General features: G+C 46.1%; 1 protein-coding gene across 6 annotated transcripts in view; it reads left to right on the forward strand.

Annotated features, from left to right (window-relative positions):
• The window catches only part of ABCA2 (ATP binding cassette subfamily A member 2), a 602,913-nt gene that overhangs the window by 453,298 nt on the left and 127,637 nt on the right, over positions 1-21,978 (forward strand). For all 6 annotated transcript variants that reach the window (XM_033959797.1, XM_033959792.1, XM_033959793.1 and 3 more), the window contains 2 exons: positions 3,195-3,297; positions 8,781-9,109. In XM_033959797.1, coding sequence (XP_033815688.1) covers positions 3,195-3,297; positions 8,781-9,109 — 432 coding nt within the window. The remainder of the gene's footprint in view (positions 1-3,194; positions 3,298-8,780; positions 9,110-21,978) is intronic.

Consider the following 21,978-nt stretch of genomic DNA (forward strand, 5'->3'; position numbering starts at 1 on the left):
CTATAGTTTTTGGGGTGACCTCTCGTCGTGGATTCGCGCTTGGTTAGCGGTTGCAGCGTCCAAGACTAAAAGCTTACTAAATTTCGCTTTAGGAGGTATTTTTTGCTTGGAGAGGTTTTTGGATAAGTTGGTTCAGACTCTGATGGTCTCTAAAGTGCCCCGCCTGCCTGAAGACCGTGCTCGCCCAGCTGTTAGGGCTTGCACTGCTCATGGATGTTTGCAGGAGTTCCGCAGATACTACCATGCGCATGGGGCTGCTCCAGGGGTTGGTTTCTTTCAGCGCATGCAGTCCTTTGGGGGGCACGTCGAGGAGCTCAGAATCCCTCCACCACTGCCCCGTACCATGTCCTGCCCAAAGACGCCTTGCTGGAGCCCCGTCTGATTCCGGTGGGTGCCCAGATGTGTGATTTTTTTTTTCTCCAAAATGAGCAGAAATTACATCCGATCAGTGGGTCTTGGAGGTGATTCAGGATGTTTATGCTCTGAAGTTTGCTCACTCCTTGCCAGATCTTTTTCTAGCGTCGCATTGTCAGGTACTGTGGAAGACGCAGGCTTTTCACCAGACCCTTTAAAGATTGTTAGATCTCTAAGCAGTAGTTCCAGTACCTCCTCAGGAGTGTTTCTCCAGCAAGTACTTGGTTTACTTTGTGGTGCCCAAGAAAAGGGGACTTAACGACCCCTCAGTTTTGAAAGGGGTCATCAAGGCTTTCAGGGTTCCTTCTTTTCACATGGAAACACTGAAGGCTTACTTGCATGTTCTATTCAGGACCTCCCATCAATGTTTTCCTTCACTTTGCGATCTTGGCTCAGCACTTTCAGTTATGTGTGCTTGCTTTTGATCTGGCCACGACTCCGTGGACATTCACCAAGGTTTTGGTGATAGTCACGGCATCATTGCGCAACGAGGGCATTCTAGTTCAATCCTGCCTGGATGACTGGTTGCTTCGAGCGGAGTCGTTGCAGGAGAGCACTTGTGTCACGACTCGGGTGATGGAGTTCCTGCAGTCGCTGAGCTGGGTTATAAACCTTTCCAAAAGTCGGTTGACCCCATCTCAGCACCTGGAGCATCTTAGAGTTCTGTTTGATACCTCCTTGGGCAAGGTCTTTCTCCCAGAGGCCCGGGTAAGCAAATTGAAATCTCAAATTTACCTGCTTATGGCGTCCCAGTATCCTCGGGCACAGGATTTTCTCCAAGTCTTGGAGTCTATGATGGCTTCCCTTGACTTGGTGAGGTGGGCTTGGGCCCACATGCGTCTGCTTCAGTATGCTTTTCTTTGGAGGTGGTCGCCCCAGAGGCACAGCCTGGATCTTCTATTCCTCTGAGGGGTTTGGCTAGCTGTAGTCTTTGTTGGTGGCTCCAGACCTCTCATCTAGTCCAAGGGGTGAGTCTGGATCAACTACAGTGGACGGTGCTGCTCATGGATGTTCGTCTCCTCGGTTGAGAAGCTCAGTGTCTCGGTCTCTCAGCTCAGGGCACCTTGTCCACGAAGTAGGTTGTTAGCCTAGCAATCAGCATTTTCAGTTGGCATAACTAATGTCAGCAAAGGCCTATGGGAAAGGATATTAGTTGGCCTATGGGAAGGATATTAGTTCTTTTAATCAGAGAGTTAATTCCCAAGACGTTCCAGGACACGCACCGAAGACCTCTCTTAGGGGTCATAGAACCATACAAAAATACAATACGTGTAGAACACTCAAAAACCATTGCCAGGGTGCCCAGCCCTCACTCTGACAGACAGACTCCAAACTAAAACTCACACTTGACACATCCACTCCAGGTCACACAACACTCCCACCCCCAAGCACAGGTTCTTTTCAGAAAGCTGTTTGCAGATGGGCAAAAAACCCTGCCTGAGATAGGCCACCTGCACGGAATAATCCTGGAATATGAGTATTTTTTGATTCTGAAAAGTTAGGTCTTTCCTTTGCCGGTACGTCTTCATGATCAGATCTTTAATAGCAAAGTTCAAAATATGTAGGATCATAGTTCGTGGTCGAGCTGCTCCAGCCTGTTTCCTGCCCAGCCTATGAGCTCTCTCAATCCGCAGGGGACCCAGGGTGGAAGTAGTATGGAGCTCGGCCGAGAGCCATTTCTCCAGGATTGCAGCTAAATCATTGTCCGAAATGACTTCAGGTATACTCACCAGTCGAAGGTTATTCTGCCTGGAACGATTTTCAAAATCCTCCAGCTTTTCTTCACAAGAGTCAAGTTTGCACTGCAATGTAGTTAGCTCCGCGTGAACATTTGTCAGGGAATCTTCTGCCGTACTCACTCGATTCTCCACCTTAGTAACCTAGGATGCAAACTCAGTTACCATAGCAGACAGAGTAGTCAGAGTCTTGTGCACTTTATCCAGCCGCGATCCCAGCGCCAAAACCACAGCCTATGTAGTCTTCACCACCAGCACTTTGCTAACAGCATCCAGCTCCTCGGCAAGGCCTGCCATTTTGCAGCAGGACCCCTCATTTTCCACCCTTCGAGGCCATTTCTGTACCGTTTTTCTGGACAAACTTGTCCATACGAGGAGGCAGAACAATAAAATGAATAATTGGGTCAATACTTGCTTCAGAATTTTGACCAAAACGAGCAGTGTGGGAGGGAGAGCTACGGAACTCAGGAAATACGCAGCTTCCCTGCTCACTGCATGGCCACGCCCCCTTATTTCTTTTTTAACACACCTTAGGTGAGTTTCTTTAAAAAGGCAGTAAAAAAAAAAAAATACCAATTTCAGAAAGCTGCTATTTCCTCGTGGAGATCCATACCACTTTGAAATTTAGACTTGGATGTGTTTTGGGTTAGCTTGCTCCTTCTGCACATGCCAGCTAATACACATGCATTCCTGGGAACATTTTAGAAGATGCTCTACATTAGCACATCCTTTTCTAAATTATCACTGAAACTGAGCACTTATTGACCCGGATCCCTCATTTTCAATCCTTCTGTGTAAAATAGGACTCCTAGTCTCTCTGGAGTTAGGAGAATTTCATGGGAGTCTGGAGAACTGTGTTTTATTGTGAAGTTTGTATAGGATTGCTATTTGTTTTTATGCCTTGTTTATAATAATGTAAGCCACTTTGATCTAGGCTTTTAATCTATAGAGGAGACAGAAAATGGAAGTGAAATAAAAATTACCTCTTTTGCTTATGTTCAAGTGAGATTTTTAACTTGGATGCCATGTTCCTTCTCTCTTCAGGTGATCTTCCTCCTTTGATCCTGTCTCCATCTCAGTACCATAACTACACACAACCAAGAGGGAATTTCGTACCATATGCCAACGAGGAAGACCCAGAAAATCGGTATGATGCATTGTGGGCTCTCTCCCTGCTTTTTGAATGCCAATCCTTTGGCTGTTACGTAGCTCCTAAATACTTTTACAGACAATCCAAGAGAGGAATTGTATGAGTCTCCTAATTCCAGAATGACAGCCACGACCTCTCACAGCAGTCTCGCAAGGCTGTCATGGAAAGTTGCAGCCACCATTTTTACAACATAGCTAGTAGGAGCAGGAGCAGTTTAGGATACTCCTGCACCAAAGAGACATCTAGAGCAACAGGGGAGGGCCTACAGAGGGGAAGAAAGGGCAAAGTTAGTGGGTGGCCTGGAAGAGTAATGGTTTTCTGTCAAGGGGGGAGGCTGACTCGGGGAGAGGGATGATCTTACAGTGAGGGGGCAGGACCACAGTTTCGGTTTGGTTCTTCTGGCTGAAACTGAGTTACGAATTTCAGCTGGATCTAAAGCCGCTGGTTTCATTTGGCCTCTTTATTAGGATAACACTGTATGTGCTCCCTGAAGCTGCAGGTCTGTTTCTAGTATATGTGAGCTGCTAGGTGCAGAAATTGAACAAAGCAGCTTTTATTGGAATGCAATATTGTATTTTATAGATATTTATTTCTGGGGGTGGTATCTCTGGACATGAAGTATGAAATTGTTTTTGCCACCACCAGTCCCATTTGCCCACAGGGAAACTTATTGGATAATGTTTAGGCTCAGCTTTTCCAGAACTCTCAAACTTTTTTAGGTCCACACTAAACAGAACAAATGTTTTTTGTGGCACATTATAATTGAAATTATAAAATTGCAAACCAATAAAAAAAATTAACGACCCTTTTACAAAAACACAGAAGAGATTTTTAGTGCCACCGACAAATTGAATGCTCTGCGCTGCTCCGAAGCTCATAGTGTCTCGGGGCTCTTCATTACCTGCAATGTTATTTAATATTTTCCTGGCACCTATTGGGAAGTTGTTTGCAGACTTTGGTCTGCAATATTGCATCTATGTGGATGATCTGCAGTTTTTGTTTGAATTTTCAGCAGATTGCTTCCAGTTGTTGTCGCATTATATGGATGAGATTTAACAATGGATGACTATGAACCATCCTTGCCTGAATGTTTCAAAGACTAAGATTTTATGGCTTTCCTCCACTGGTATCAAAGGTGCTCTAGTTAATTTTGTGTATGCTGGGATTACCATTTTAATACAGCAGGAAATTAAGAGTTTGGGAGTAATCCGTGATACCTTGTTAAAATTTTGCAGCCACATTGCCTCAGTACTCAAAACTGTTTTCTTTAAAATAAGGATGGTGTTAAAACTACGGGATTTGCTATCAGTTACGAACTTTAGACTGATTATGCAGAGTTATGTCTTACCGCATCTAGACTATTGGAATTCTCTTTTTTGCAGCTTGCCAAAGACTACTCAGAGCTCTTCAAGTGGCTCAAAATACCGCTGCCAAGGTAATAGCTAGATTGCCCCGTTATTCCTATGTTACACGTATGCTGGCCGAACTTCACTGGTTGCCGGTTGTTTGGAGAATACAATTTAAGCTTCTAATCTTGGTATTCAAATCTGTCCGGGATCTATTGCCCAAGGTGATTGCTTCTCTGCTGCAGACCTATGTGCCTTCTCGTTCTTTGAGATCACAAGACAGAGCTTTTTTGGCTGTTCCCACTCTTTGTTCTGTCACCAAATTTGCAAATCGATCACGTATGTTCCAAGTAGCCAGACCTTTACTATGGAACTCGGTTCTAGATGCTATCCATCTAACCTCTGATTTTTGGGCATTTCGGAAAAGTTTGAAAGCCAATTTTTTTCAACTTGCCTTTTCAAATTTGGTTACTTTGTAATCTTGTAATTGTTTACTTTTTATTTTAAGGCACATGGACAAAAGAAGTTATCCTGCCATTGTATCGGGCGATGGTGCGCCCGCATCTGGAATACTGCGTCCAATATTGGTCTCCGTACCTTAGGAAGGATATGGCGTTACTCGAGAGGGTTCAGAGGAGAGCGACACGCTTGATAAAAGGGATGGAAAACCTCTCATACGCTGAGAGATTGGAGAAACTGGGTCTCTTTTCCCTGGAGAAGAGGAGACTTAGAGGGGATATGATAGAGACTTATAAGATCATGAAGGGCATAGAGAGAGTAGAGAAGGACAGATTCTTCAAACTTTCGAAAAATAAAAGAACAAGAGGACACTTGGAAAAGTTGAAAGGGGACAGATTTAAAACGAATGCTAGGAAGTTCTTCTTTACCCAACGAGTGGTGGACACCTGGAATGCGCTTCCAGAGGGAGTAATAGGGCAGAGTACAGTACAGGGGTTTAAGAAAGGATTGGACAATTTCCTGCTGGAAAAGGGGATAGAGGGGTATAAATAGAGGATTACTGCACAGGTCCTGGACCTGTTGGGCCGCCGCGTGAGCGGACTGCTGGGCATGATGGACCTCAGGTCTGACCCAGCAGAGGCATTGCTTATGTTCTTATATGTGTAAGTTGTTTATTATATGGTGTTATTTAAATAATCTGTTATATTCTGTTTTATTATGTCTGTAATGTTTTATTTTAATTATGTATGTATTGTTGTTATTCACAGATGATTGATATTGTTATTCACATAGATGGTTGATACAAGTGTTTTAAATAAATAAATAAATTAATTAATTAAATAAATAGGAACTCTATGACCATCACAGCAGCTCAGAGCATTCAGCTTGCCAGCTGGCGCTAAAAACCTCTTTCGTGGGTTTTTTTAAAGGGGGGTAAATTTGAGAGTTATTTATTATTCTTTAAGCTATGTATGGGTAATTGTAACAATGGTTAAACTAAAGTAGATAGAATAGAATTGCTAATTAATGTGATTGCTGTGGGTTTTTTAAATTTTTTTAGATCAGATTAACTCGAAACGCGGCTTGATATTCAACAAGCAAACACACATTTCATCATTCACCATCTGCAGTTATCTCTTTTTTACAATTTAATTTGTCAGAACTGAAAATCCAAGTTCGCAAAAATAAGAAGATCTAAACGGCAACAAAGCCTTGATTGCTTTGTTGCCACAAGTTAGGATAACTGCTACATAAATAAAATTACTTGCTGTTAGTTTTCAGGGACCAATCATGTCAAAGAATGATGCTTGTCTGGACAGTTGTGTCCTTATGCACAGACTCTTGCATATGCAACGTGCATGTCATCTATTCTAGTGTATACTTATGAATGGAATTTTAAAAAATAAAGTAAAATTCTGGAATCTCTCATGGCATACCACTGTGCCACGGCACACAGTTCGACAGACACTGGTTTACAATAACATTGCTTGCTTTGTTTTGCTTCTAATGAATTCTGCAAATGACAAGGTCAGAGTTCGGATTCTGTTTGTGTAGCTTTTATCCTTTAGTTTTGCAATAATGTTACAATTTGTGACTTTACTATTGTTTTATTGCTGTACTGGACATCATTACTGCGCAGCCATAGAGATGATGGTATGATAAACAGATAGAGTTCTATTTTACCTTGAATCTGCAGCAGAGGGAGTGAATAGTCTCAAAATGAAGACATTTGGGTTTTAGGCCCAGATTCATGAAAGATAGCAACTCGATCGCTGTTGGCTGATTCTCTGGCCGATTCTCTGGCCAATTTTCAAACAGCGATTGATTCACTAACAAATTTCCATGCAAATGATTTGCATGGAGGTGCAAATCATTTACATGCAAACTCACCAACTCAATCGCTCAGTGAGCGATTGAGTCAGTGAAGAGCCCGGACAGTAGTGACAGGAGCAAGAGCCTCCTGTCACTGCTGTCAGGATTTCAACTTTTTTTTTTATGGGACAGATGTTCTGCGCGACTTAAATGCACACCATCTGTCCCATTTTTAAAAAGCTGACCATCGTTCCCCCCCCCCCCGAGCAACCGTTCCCCTGCTCGCACACCCACTCCCCTGAAAAAACTGGCAGGAAAGATGCCCACTCCCTCCTGCCATCAGCCCACTCCCCCTCACCCCTGCAGATCCCCCCTTCCCAATGCCAATCTTAGATATGGCAGAAGGGATGCCTACTCCCTCCTGCCTGCAAATATCTCCCCCCTCCCCCCTGAATAAACCCAGCAGGAGGGATAGCCACTCCCTCCTGCCATCGGGCCCCCCCTTTTGGCCCCTCCCCCATACCTTTACATCGGGAGCAGGAGGGGTGTCTGGTCAGATCCTCCTGCTCCTCGAGCCTCCTGCACAATGCAGGGCTTAGGACCCTCCCCAGTGCATCATATGATGCATGGGGAGAGGCCCAATGCCCTAATTGGCTTAAGCACCTTGGGCTCCTCCCTTGGAAGGGGCCAGAGGCGTCTGAGCCAATCAGGGAATTCCTTAGGGTGGAGCCTAAGAAAGTCCCTGATTGGCCAAAACAAGGCAGGAGCCCAAGGTGCCTGAGCCAATCAGGGCCTTAGGCCCCCCCCTCTGTGCATCACATGATGCACCAGGAAGGGGCCTAAGCCCCGCATTGCACAGGAGGAGGCCAGAAGAGCAGGAGGGTCTGACTGGGCACCCTTCCTGCTCCCGACATAAAGGTACGAGGGAGGGAGCCGAGGGGGTGGCAACAATTGGGGGGCTGATGGCAGGAGGGGAATGGACATCCCTTCTGCTGGGTTTTTTCTGGGGAGGGGGGAGGATGAAGGTATTTGCAGGCAGGAGGGAGTGGGTATCCTTCCTGCCATTTTTTTTTTCTTCGGAGAGTACGCGGACGCCTTTGGGGGGGCAGGAGGGAGTGGACATCCTGCCTTTTTCTTTGGGGTGGAGGGGGAAGGGCCTTCATGGCAGGAGAGAGTGGCTATCCCTCCTGCCATATTTTTGGGGTTTGGGTGGGTCGCCACAATTGTCAGGGGGCATGTGATTGTCGGCCTGGAGGTCCTGCGGCGGGAAGGGGTTGATTTTTTTTTGGGGGGGACAGATATTTTGCGTGTGTAATACACGCAAAATAGTGCCATTTTTAAAAAAAAATGAAAAAATCCCTGGCAGACCTATCGGTAACACAATTACCAACAGATTTACAGGGTCAGCCAAGCAAATGTTAGTGAATCAATCACTTGGCTATTTTGCAAGGGGTTTTACAAATTTGCATGGCCGGATCAGAAAATGAACAATCGAGGGGGAAAACATGCGGTAGGTTGGTTTGTGAATCGGCTCGATTAGCAGCGATTGTCGCTAAATTTGTGGAAACAGGTTTAGCGATGATCGCTGACTTTAGTGAATCGGGGCCTTAGTGTTTGTCAAGCAAACTATACCACCAAAGTATTTTTACACATCTTTAGAGACTGATTAAGGACAAGGCAATAAAAAAATGATTGGAGAAAGTAGAAGGAGATAATTGGAACTTAGATCTGTGATTTCTAGCTTGTTTCATATTCGTCTGCTCTGACCATAGATCACTACAGAATAAAAACAGGGAGCGTAAAGGTAGAGGGTGACTGACTTTACTTCAGAACTGAACAAAAATATTGTTTTAATCTCTACAGAATAAAACAGTCTCTTGATGCCAGCTCCCAGCAGATTGTCAATACCTTCCACCTCCCATCTGGCATTGGGGCAACCTGTGTCCTAAAGACAGCCTTTAACAGCACACTGGATCAGCTGGTGCAGTCGTTGAACCTCAATAGCAATGAGTCTAAGACCCTAGCAGCTAAATACTTTGATGCCATGTGTGTTGATTCATTTACTAAAGGCCTGCCACTATCCAATTTTGTACCGCCTCCTCCATCTCCTGCTCCATCTGATTACCCAGTCTCCATGGACGAGGATGTCATGCGAATGTGGAACGCCACCACTTTTCCCATTCCTGTCAAAGGTAAGCCAGTAGCCCTTCATGAACTAATATCTTTCTGCTAAAATATTTCAATCGGTTGGCCTCGTAATCCAGTGTTGTGGTATAATGCAGCTGTTGACTGGGAGTGACTGCAGTGGGCATGCTTGTCCTGCTGGAAACATATACAGTATATGGGTTGATTCCTGTTAAGAGGAAAGGGACAGAGTAAATAGCAACAAAACTGCAGGAATAAAAACATTAGCTTATTTTGCAAAATTAAACACATAAAAAATGGCTGAATTTTGTAAAATATTGTAAATAAAGCTTTTCTTGAGAAGTTTTATTGTTATTCATTCGAGTAATTTTTTATGACTTTCCATGACAAGCTAGTCTATGATGTAGGTGCAATAAATCATTAAGCCACTCATTATTTGCTCAACACCATCACTGGTCTATCTCATCAAAGTGAAACTGAATAGTATAACCAAAATTTTAAAAATGTTATTCAAAGTATATCACACAATATATCCCTAAAATTCATAAATTACTACTACACAATCTGTCAACAATGCTGAAAACTGCACAAGCTATTAGTAAATCTGTTCATGAATGAAAAAAGACACCAGTTTCTGAAACAATAATCAAAACAAGGCTTCTTGTTGAATCAGAAGCATCTAGTGTTACAATGTATTGACCAGCCTATAGAACACTTGACAGCTGCCTGAGATAAGTGACAATTTTTTTCATTCATGAACAGACTTGTTAATAGCTTGTGTGGGCTTCAGCATTGTTAACAGATTGTGTAGTTGTTTATTAATTATAGCAATATATTGTGTGATATAACCCAAATTTCAAAATTTTCATTCAAAATACATTCTTTAGCAACTCTCCAGATCGGCAAAGGTTAATCTTACAAGCGAGTTATATCTCATCATGACCAGCAGGTGGAGACTGAGACATCTTCCTTGGTTGGGCTGTTGGAATTTGTTGAGGGCTTTTTGTCCCCTTTTTGGTGCCGGATTAAGCTTGGGTGGACCCTGTTTGGGAGTCCGTCCGACCTCGGGGTCCCTCCCCCCATTTCTTCCACCTCTCCCCCCTTTCTTCTACCTCCCCAACCTTTTTTTAGAGGTGCCTCAACAGTAAGCCTTACCCCCTGGTTGGTAAGGCATACTGTTTGGAGAGCCAAGTGGAGTCTGTTCTGTGGAAAAAAAAAAAAAAAATCCTGAGGTAGTGTCGGTCTGAAGGGTTACTTTCCCTTTAAATTTGCTGTAAATTACTGTATTTTTCAACTAACCTGCACTTTTTCTGTAGCTAGGTCGTGTATGGAGCAATGAGCACTTTGCAAGGGAAAAAGTGATCATTGTGCTTCAGACGTGAGGCACTCGTAGCCGGCCTGTACAGACGCTGGGCAGGCCAGAGCGGTGGAGGAACTTCGTCAGCAGCAGGTGTCGGCGGCCAGGGTTCCCCGCTGCAAGTGCCTCGCAAGTCGGCAGGGAGCAGTGGGGAAGCCCAGTCTTCTCTCACCACCCACAGAGGGATTTCCTCAGCCGCCGACGGTGAGGGGAAAAAGGGTTCCCTTACCGCCGTAGCGGCTGAGGATTCCCTCACAGCTATTTCTTTAACAGCTGATGCTGACTTGCCTGCTTTAGCGGCTGGGACAGTTCAGGCTTCCCAGTTGCTACAGGTCCTGGAGGGGTTATTTTTGGTGGGAACTTCGCCATTTTTGAACAGCAAACCCTCCATTTGCCCTGCCACCTCATGTGACCCTCCCCCTATCTTGGAAAAACAGGGGCAGGTTTCTGCTGGGTCCCCTGTTTGGGCAGGGGGTCCCATGGGGCTACCAGGGGGTTTTCCTCTGATTTATTTTTTTGCTTTATGCAGAGCTTATTTTCAGACAGCTGGGGGTTTTGCAGTTGGCCCGGGGATCTCGGGGGGGGGGGGGGGGAGTTGTTACCTCTGCCACTTTGCCCCCCTCTACTACTTTCATGTCCCCTCCTCCTCCACCCTCATCCAACCGCCCGTGTGTGGCATGGTACGACGACTTGTGGGCTGAGGAGCGTATAAATCTGGATGAGGACCTGGACTCTTGGATAGACCTCCAGGATCCTCTCAAAGGAACGGCCGCTGGTAGCGGGGCTTCAGCTTTTCTGGCTTCTAGCGAGAAGGTGTCCATGGTGCACCTTTTTCAGCAAGACGAGCTCCCAGATTTGATTCAACAGGTCTCCTTAGTCTTATGCTTTGAGGAGATGCCACCTGAGACCCCACTTGTGGAAGACTCTCTTCGGGGGATCCGACCTGCGTCCCGCTCTTTTCCTATGCATCAGGATATTCGGGATATTGTCCTGGCACAGTGGACTGTGCCGGAGGTGCCGTTTCGGATTTTGCACTCCATGGCTCGTTTGTATCCCATCCCAGAGGGGGATATGGCTACCTTGAAGTTGCCAGTGGTAGATGCTGTGATCTCAATTGCAAAACAGCATACTGTGCCCGTAGAGGGCGGTTCTACCTTATGTGATTCTGAGGAGCGTAAGTTGGAGACTCTCCTTAAACAGAATTTTGATGTCTCTGGCTTGGGGGTCCATGCGGCTATTTGTGGGGTCTTGTGGCTCGGGCTGTTTTTCGGTGGGCCGAGCATGTTCTTGACCGTGAGTCTGATGATTGGTCCTTAGTGGATCAAGAGGTGGCAAAGACTGAGATGGTGACCTCTTTCCTCTCGGACACCCTCTATGACTTGGTGCGGACCTCCGCCAAGTCTATGGCTTTTGGGGTGGCTGCACGTCGTACCTTTTGGCTGTGAGCTTGGTTGGCAGATGCGACATCCAAGACTAAACTCACAAAATTTCCCTTTCAAGGGTCTTTTTTGTTTGGAGAGGATTTGGATAAGTTGCTTCAGGCTCTGATGGACTCTAAGGTGCCCTGCCTGCCTTAGGACCTTGCCCGCCCGGCGGTTAGAGATGGCACTGCTAGGGAGCGTCTGCAGGATTTCCGCAGATTTCGCCCTGGGCATGGGGCTGCTACTTTCCCGACTTCTGGGTTTTCCCGGGGGTGTTTCTTTCAGCGCATGCAGTCCTATCGAGGAGCCCGTCTGGGGGCTGGAATTCCCCCCACCGGTTCCCCCACAGCCCATCCTGCCCAATGACTCCTTGCCGGCGCTCCCTCTGGTTCCGGTTGGTGCACGGCTGCGCGAGTTTTCTCACAAGTGAACAGAGATCACATCTGATCAGTGGGTCCTGGAGGTGATTCGGGACAGTTACACTCTGGAGTTTGCCCACTCCCTGCCAGAACATTTTCTAGCTTCTCCTTATCAGGCAGTGGAAGAAGCAGGCTTTTTGCCAGACCCTTCAAAGATTGCTAGATCTCAGAGCTGTGGTTACAGTGCTCCCTCAGGAGTGTTGTGCTGGCAGGTATTTGATTTACTTTGTGGTGCTCAAGAAAGAGGGGGCTTTTTGGCCCATCTTAGATTTGAAGGGGGTCAACAGGGCTCTCAGAGTTCCGTCTTTTCGCATGGAGACACTGCGATCAGTGATTCTGGCGGTTCAACCAGGGGTGTTTCTAACCTCTTTCGACCTGACAGAGGCCTACTTGCATGTTCCAATTTGGACCCCCCATCAGCGCTTCCTTCATTTTGCGATCTTGGGTCAGCACTATCAGATCTGTGCGCTTCCTTTTGGTCTGTGGATAGAGGGTATTATGGTGCATCCCTACCTGGATGACTGGTTGATTTGCGCAGTCATTCCAGGAGAGCACCCGTGTCACGGCTCAGGTGGTGGAGCTCCTTCAGTCACTGGGATTGGTTGTCAACTTTGCCAAGAGCCGGTTGGCCCCCTTGCAGCGCCTGGAGTATGTTGGGATTGTGTTTGACACCTCCTTGGGGAAGGTCTTCCTCCCAGAGGCCCGGGTAAGCAAATTGCAATCTTAGATTCACCTGCTTATGGCATCCCGGTGTCCTTGTGCGCAGGATTTCCTCCAAGCCTTGGGGTTGATGGCGACTTCCCTCGACATGGTAAGGTGGGCTCGGGTCCACATGCGTCCTCTTCAGTATGCTTTACTTCGGAGGTGGTCACCTCAGAGGTTCAGTCTGGATCACCCTGTTCCTCTGTGGGGCTTGGTTCGCTGCAGTCTTTGTTGGTTGTTCCAGACCTCCCATCTTATTCAAGGGAAAAGTCTGGATCAGCCACAGTGGACGGTGCTTTTCACGGATGCCAGCCTTCTTAGTTGGGGAGCTCAGTGTCTGGGTCACTCAGCTCAGGGCACCTGGTCCATGAAGGAGGTGGCTTAGTCAATCAATGTTCTGGAGACCAGAGCCATCCATCTGGCACTGTTAGCCTTCCACTCCTACTTTATGGGCAAGTCGGTCTGGGTTCTGTTGGACAATGCCACGGTGGTGGCCTATGTCAATCATCAGGGGGACACCAAGAGCACTCAGGTGGTACAGGAGGTGGCTCTGCTCATGGTCTGGGCAGAGTCACATCTTCGGGACATCTCGACCTCTCACATAATCGGAGTGGAGAATGTTCAAACAGACTTCCTTAGTCATCACGTGCTAGATTCCAGAGAGTGGTGTCTAAGCCATGTGGCCTTTCAGTTGATAATACAGTCTTGGGGGCAGCCCCTCATGGACCTGATGGCCACGGGTGTCAATGCCAAAACACCCCACTTCTTCAGTCATCGTAGAGATGGTCAGGCCGAGGGTCTGGATGCTCTGGTTCAACCATGGCCAATGGAGGGGCTGTTGTATGTGTTCTCTCCGTGGCCACTAGTGGGCAGAGTTCTACTCCGCATTGTTCGTCATCCGGGCCTGGTGGGTCTGGTGGCTCCGGATTGCCCCAGACAGCTGTGGTATGCAGATCTGGTGAGACATCTGGTGTTGGATCCTCTTCTTCTGCCTCTTTCGCCCAATCTTCTGACTCAGGGCCCCATTCCCATGTTCGATCCGAGTCCCTTTTGTCTTACGGCTTGGCTCTTGAAAGGAAACGCCTAGATAAGAAGGGGTATTCAGATAAAGTGATCTCCACTCTCTTGGGGTCCTGGAGACTTTCCACTTCTCGGGCTTATGTGCGGGTTTGGTGTATATTTGAGGAGTGATGTACGGCGCGGGGAGTGGTTTCTTTTCTCGCTTCCCTGCCTAACATCTTAGAGTTCTTGCAGGATGGCCTGGACAGGGGCCTGGCTTGGTCTTCTCTCCAGGTTCAGCTTGCGGCCTTGTCAGCCTTCCATGGCTTATTACGGGGTCAGAATCTGACTGCTATTCCTGATGATGTTCGCTTCATGTGGGTGGCCAAATTGCTCAAGCCTCCCGTGTAAACGTCTGTTCCCTCTTGGGATTTAAATCTGGTCCTGTCCAGGCTGGTGCGCCCCCCCCCCCCCCCCCTTTGAGCCTTTGGGTGCCTGCTCGTTGAAGGATCTTACTCTTAAGGCGGTCTTCTTGGTGGCTATTACTTCTGCTAGACGTGTTTCGGAGCTGCAGGCTCTTTCTTGTAGGTCTCCCTTCCTGGAGTTTTCTAGGGAGCGGGTCGTGTTGAGGCCTGTTCCTTCTTTTCTGCCAAAGGTAGTTTCTCCTTTTCATGTCAATCAGTCTGTGATCCTCCCGGTGCTTGGTAGTTGGGAGGGTTCTTCAGAGCAGAAACAGTTGCACAAATTGGATGTTGGTCGGGTCCTTCATGCCTATGTGTGGAGGATCCAGGATATCAGGAAATAAGATCATCTTTGTGTCCTTCTAGCGGGTCCTTGTAAGGGGGATGGTGCTTCCAAAGCTACCATTGCGCGCTGGATCAAGGAGACTATTGCTTCTGCTTACCTTCTTCGAAAAAGCCTGTTCCGGAATTTCTCAAGGCTCATTCCACTTGGGGGTCAACTAGCTTCTTGGGCTGAGTCTTCGCTGGTGTCTCCAGTGGACATTTGTAAGGCTGCTGTTTGGTCTTCCTTGCATTCCTTTGTCAGACACTACTGTGTGGATGTTCAGGTACTTCAGGACGCGGTGTTCGGTGAGTGTGTTCTGGTGTCGGCCCTTCGGGGGTCCTACCCATGACGGGGACTGCTTTGGTATGTCCCGCTTGTAAGATTAACCTATGCCGGTCGGAAGAGTTGCTAAAGAAGGAGAAATTAGGTTCTTACCTGCTAATTTACTTTCTTCTAGCCTCTCCAGACCGGCATAGGACCCCTGTCTATTCTCGTGTTGTTCTTGCATGCAGATTTTGCATTTTCATCGGGTTCTAGTAGTTTTCTAGGGCCGGGGAGATCTAAGAATAGCAGCTGTGGCTCGGCTAGTGTAGCTGGCGAGCTGTGGAGACCTTTGCTATTTGCATTTGTTCCTTTGCATTTTCCAACAGCGTTCCTGTTTTTATTAGTTGTTACTCCTGTTAGGAGTCCTGTTTGTTTCTGTTTATAGTCCTTAGTTCTGCTTGGCTATTCAGCAGACTGAGGTAATTAGGGAGGGGTCACATGATATGTACTATTCCAAAGTTTTGTCTCAATCTCCACCTGCTGGTCAAGATGAGATAGAACCTGCTTGTAAGATTAGCCTATGCCGATCTGGAGAAGCTAAAAGAAAGTAAATTAGCAGGGATACAAGCTCTATCGCCAGGACAGAACAGGACAAAAAGGAGGTGGAATAGCCCTATACATAAAAGAAGGCATACAATCCACACAAATGGACACAGAAGAGACGGCCAGCAAGCCGGAATCTCTATGGGTTAAAATACCAGGTAGGAAAGGGCCCAAAATAAAGATGGGCCTATTTTATCGCCCACCTGGGCAAACCAGAGATATCGATGAGGAAATGGAAGCCGAGATGAAGCGTGAATGCAAAAGCGGCAACACGGTTATTATGGGAGACTTCAACTACCCTGGGATAGACTGGAGGCTTGGAAGCTCGAAATGCGCTAGGGAGACAAAATTCCTGGAAGCTACACAGGATTGTTTCATGGAACAGCTTGTTAGAGAACCGACGAGAGGAAATGCCACTCTGGATCTAATCCTAAATGGGTTAAGGGGACTTGCAAAGGAAGTAGAAGTAGTGGGACCGTTGGGAAACAGCGATCATAATATGATCAAGTTCAAGGTTGAGGTAGGAGTGTCAAAAGGCAAGAATCCATTGCGACAACCTTTAACTTCAGGAAAGGAAACTACGAAGCAATGAGGGAATTGGTAAGGAAGAAACTTAGGAACACTTCCAAAACTTGGCTAACGGTAAATCATGCCTGGTCCTTCTTCAGTGACATGGTGAGCGAGGCGCAAAATCTGTATATCCCCAGATTCAGGAAGGGGTGTAAAAAGAATCGAACAAAAGACCCAGCATGGATAACCAAAACAGTGAAGGAAGCGATAGGCAATAAGAAAAAATCATTCAAGAAATGGAAAAAGGACAAAACTGAGGGGAACTGGAAAGAGCACAAGAAGCATCAAAAAGAATGTCACCGTGAGGTTCGGAAAGCCAAAAGAGAGTATGAAGAGAAACTAGCCAGGGAAGCAAGAAATTTCAAACCATTCTTCAGATATGTTAAAGGGAAGCAGCCGGCTAGAGAGGAAGTGGGACCGCTGGACGACGGATACAGGAAGGGAGTGGTGAAGGAGGAGAAGGTAGTGGCAGAAAGGCTTAACATGTTCTTCTCGTCTGTATTTACAAACGAAAACACGTCCAACATGCCGGAACCTGAACAATTCTTCAACGGAAGTCAGGCAGAAAAATTAACATCCATAGAAGTGAGCCTTGAGGACGTTCATAGGCAGATAGAAAAACTAAAAACTGACAAATCCCCGGGTCCGGATGGCATACATCCAAGGGTTCTGAAGGAATTAAAGGATGAGATAGCGGAACTACTGCAGCAAATTTGCAACTTATCCCTGAAAACAGGCGAGATCCCGGAAGATTGGAAGATAGCCAACGTTACACCCATCTTTAAAAAGGGATCAAGAGGTGACCCGGGAAACTACAGGCCGGTGAGCCTGACTTCGGTTCCGGGGAAAATGGCAGAAGCACTGATAAAAGAAAACATCGATCAACATTTTGAAAAACATGAACTTCTGATAACCAGCCAGCATGGTTTCTGCAAGGGAAGATCGTGCCTAACGAACTTATTGCACTTCTTCGAAGGGATCAACAAACGGATGGACAAAGGAGACCCCATAGACATCATATATCTAGATTTCCAAAAAGCCTTTGACAAGGTGCCCCATGAATGTCTACTCCGGAAACTGAAGAACCATGGGGTGGAAGGAGACGTACATAGATGGATCAGAAACTGGTTGGAGGGTAGAAATCAAAGGGTAGGAGTGAAGGGTCACTACTCCGACTGGAGGAGGGTCACGAGTGGTGTCCCGCAGGGCTCGGTGCTCAGGCCGCTGCTATTTAATATCTTCATAAATGATCTAGAAACAGGGACGAAGTGCGAGATAATAAAATTTGCGGACGACACCAAATTATTTAATGGAGCTTGGACTACAGAGGACTGCGAAAAGTTGCAAAGGGACTTAAACAAATTAGAAGAATGGGCGGCGAAATGGCAGATGAAGTTCAACATTGAGAAATGTAAAGTATTACATGTGGGGAGCAGAAACTCGGGGTACAACTATAAAATGGGAGGGATGTTATTGAATAAGAATACCCAGGAAAGGGACTTGGGGGTAATGGTGGACATGACAATGAAGCCGTCGGCACAGTGTGCAGCGGCCGCTAAGAGAGCGAATAGAATGCTTGGTATAATCAAAAAGGGTATTACAGCCAGAACGAAAGAAGTTATCCTGCCGTTGTATCGGGCGATGGTGCGCCCGCATTTGGAGTACTGCGTCCAATATTGGTCGCCGTATCTTAAGAAGGATATGGCATTAGTCGAGAGAGTTCAAAGGAGAGCAACACGTCTGATAATAGGTATGGAAAACCTGTCATATTCTGAGAGATTGGAGAAGCTGGATCTCTTTTCCCTGGAGAAGAGGAGACTTAGAGGGGATATGATAGAGACTTACAAGATCATGAAGGGCATAGAGAGAGTAGAGAGGGACAGATTCTTCAAACTTTCGAAAAATAAGAGAACAAGAGGGCATTCGGAAAAGTTGAAAGGGGACAGATTCAAAACAAATGCTAGGAAGTTCTTCTTTACCCAACATGTGGTGGACACCTGGAATGTGCTTCCAGAGGACGTTATAAGGCAGAGTACGGTACTGGGGTTCAAGAAAGGATTGGACAAATTCCTACTGGAAATGGGAATAGAGGGGTACAGATAGAAGATTACTGCACAGGTCCTGGACCTGTTGGGCCGCCGCGTGAGCGGACTGCTGGGCACGATGGACCTCGGGTCTGACCCAGCAGAGGCATTTCTTATGTTCTTATGAGTGTTGAGAACAAGACAATGGAAAATAGAGAACAAGACAGATGGAAATATCGCGTTCAGTTATGGATTAAAATAATCATCCTGTGTCTGAAAGAACTGCTTTTGAGCTAATTGAGTGAGCCGATTTTTCAGCTCAGACAAATAAGAAACAGTCAGCTGGATTTTTGGATTCAGCGATATAGACTTTAGTTTTGTACTTCGCACGTTTTTTGTAAAGAAATTTTGTTGGGGCCTCTGTGGGGTGATCTGTTTATGTATTTTGCAATTTTGTAATTGCATTCAAATGATGAAATTTTATATGTACAAAAATATAATATATATAAATATATGAAATGAAAACAATAAAATTTAAGAAGATTTAAAAGGATATAGTTTCATTTAAGTTGAATTGTTTGAAAAAAAACATATTTTTTGAAATGATTTTTTTGGATTTGTTTATTTCCTATTAAAGTATAATTTAATATTATCTTTAACATATGATACTCTTCCTCCTTTTCTTCTTACCTTGTCTTTCCTGAATAGATTATTATAACTATGCTGTAGTCTTGTTTCTTCTGAACCACGTTTGTGTGACTGCTACTGAATCCAAGCAGCCTCTTCTATCATAGTCTTTAGATCTAGTACCTTATTTCCCATACTACAGGTATTAATATACTCGTACATTGCCACATGTTGCCCTTTTCCCCATTTCTGTAGAGGTATTTAATGATTCACTTACCTGAGGGTTTTCACAGACTAGTGCTTAGGTGGCTGTAGGGACAAATCAGAAACACAGTCTCCATTTGGACAGTGTAATTAGGAACATGCAAAGTATATTATGGTAGCACTCTGGAAAATTAGGATTTAGTGACAGGTCCTCCTGACTGGGCAGATCTGAGCCTTAGCTCCTAGACACACTGACAAACAACTGACAAGTCCCAGAAGATAAAATGGGAGCCCAAGAGCCCATCTCGATGGGCAAGATTGGTTGGCAGGGCTTTTCCCGCTGAAGAGGAGTGCAGCGATTGGGCAGGCCGCAGCTGTAGGTGGCAATGAGAGGGAGATAAAAGAAGCTGGGACCTCAGAGGACTCAGGGCTTTCCTAGTCCTCTGAGGCAGCTTTTCCTTCCCACCCTCCCTTTAGGCTGGTTTGATGGGCCGGTTAGGGCAGAAATTGGGTGCGGTATTCTGAGCTACTGGCTGCGGGGCTTATCGGAGGATGAGCTGTGGGCTGGCACAGGAGCCATGTCTGGGAGTCATGTAACCCTGAAGAACAGGGAATGTGAGGGGCATGCCACCCCTCATTGCGGGGAGGGAAGGCCCATGCATGTAACTGGGGGTAGTTGTGGTGCATGATTGGTTGGCGGGGCTTTTCCCATCAAAGAGGAGTTTGGTGATTGGGCAGGCTGTAGGGGGATGATGGGAGGGAGGTTAATAGAAGCCGGGACCTCAGAGGACTCCTACGGAGGCTTTCCTGGTCCTCTGAGGCAGCTTATCCTGCCTGCCCTCCCTTTAAGCTGGTCTGGTAGGCCGTTTAGGGCAGAACTTGGGTGCGGTATCCTGAGCTACTGGTTGGGGGGCTCTTCGGGGGGATGAGCTGCGGGCCTGCAGAGGAGCAGTGCCCGGGGGTCAGGTGACCCTGGAGAACAGGGCATGTGAGGGACATGCCACCCCTCAGATCCTTGCTGACATGGCTGGGTTGGGGGCTATATATATTTTGTGATACTCTACTAGCTCAAGGTAATTGTTATGTTTGTTTGTTTGAACTTTTAATACCAATAAACGGCTGCTGCTAAGTTTCCACCAAAAAATGTCCACATGGTAATATGGTAAGAGTTCGGGGATTGGGGGGTGGTAAAGGGGCAAAGTGGCCTATCCAGATCCCGTTCAAGCAGGTAAAACAACCAAAAATGAAAATGGAGATAATTAGAATGAAAGAGTTATGTACAACTCCTAGGTAGCTTAGAAAAAAGTAATAGAAATGTTCTTTTTAAATGTTATATGAACACTTATTAGTAATGTTTCAGAATAAAAACTCTTCCTAGGCCTATAAATTTAACCACCTGCTTTGACATTTCCAACCACCTGCTTGTTTATACAACCTGACAGTAGAGCAAGTCTCTTTTCCCTTGGGATGGAGATGTAGGTCAGAAGGTAGTCACACTAGCCAGGTACACTCTGAAGTGTTCCAACAATCAATTGACCTGGCAGCCGCCACATGGCACTCTAACATCCAATCCCTCTATAATAACCTGGTCCAGACAAAAACAACCCAAATAATCACCAACAAAGCACCTGCTCCCTGGTACACTAATGACCTCCGATCCATAAAACGATCCCTGAGGAAAGCAGAAAGGATCTGGGCCAAACATCCGGACAATGAAACCAAAACCCACTGGAAAAACATATCCATCTGGCCAGATCTAAGGCTGTCAAAAAGGCAGTCAGGGAAGCCAAACTTCAAACAGAGGAAGATCTAGCACGGAACATTAAAAAAGGGGACAAATCCTTCTTTAGGTACATTAGCGACAGGAAGAGAAACAAAAATGGAATAGAACGCCTTAGGCAATCAGATGGAAACTACGCAGAATCTGATATTACCAAGGCAGAACTGCTAAACGAATACTTTTGCTCAGTATTCACCTGTGAAGCACCGGGAAATGGTCCACAACTGCAAATAAGAGATAGCCAAAATGACCTGTTTCGTGATTACGAGTTTACACCTAGTAGCGTCTACCACGAACTTTCAAGACTCAAAGTAGACAAAGCCATGGGGCCAGACAATCTACACCCCAGGGTACTCAGAGAGCTGAGTGAAGTTCTGGCTGAACCACTATCCGTACTCTTCAATCTTTCCATGCGCACGGAAAAAGTACCCCTAGACTGGAAAACAGCTAACGTAATTCCACTCCACAAAAAGGGCTGCAGAACAGAGACAGGAAATTATAGACCGGTGAGTCTCACATCCATTGTGTGCAAACTCATGGAAACACTGATCAAACAGGAACTTGACAAAATTCTAGACGAAGAAAATTTACGTGATCCTCATCAACACGGATTTACCAGGGGAAGGTCCTGCCAATCTAATCTGATTGACTTCTTTGATTGGGTGACCAATCATCTGGATGCCGGTGAGTCCCTTGACGTGATATATTTGGACTTCAGCAAAGCTTTTGATAGCGTCCCACACCGCAGGCTGTTGAACAAACTAAAATCGATGGGATTAGGAGATACATTCACTACATGGGTAAGGGATTGGCTAGATGGTAGGCTTCAAAGGGTGATGGTAAACGGTACCCCCTCCAAAACGTCTGCAGTGATGAGTGGAGTACCTCAGGGCTCCGTCTTAGGGCCGATTCTATTCAATTTATTCATAGGAGATTTGACCCTAGGACTTAGAGGAAAAGTATCACTGTTTGCCGACGATGCCAAACTATGCAACATAGTTAATAAAAGCAGTGTGCCTGACTTTATGACGCAGGACCTAAAAAAGCTTGAACAGTGGTCATCAACTTGGCAGCTAGGCTTTAATGCTAAAAAATGTAAAGTAATGCACCTAGGCAAAAAAAATCCACACAGAACTTACACACTAAATGGTGAATCCTTG

This window comes from Geotrypetes seraphini, chromosome 10, assembly GCF_902459505.1.
Source record: "Geotrypetes seraphini chromosome 10, aGeoSer1.1, whole genome shotgun sequence".
NCBI lineage: Eukaryota > Metazoa > Chordata > Amphibia > Gymnophiona > Dermophiidae > Geotrypetes > Geotrypetes seraphini.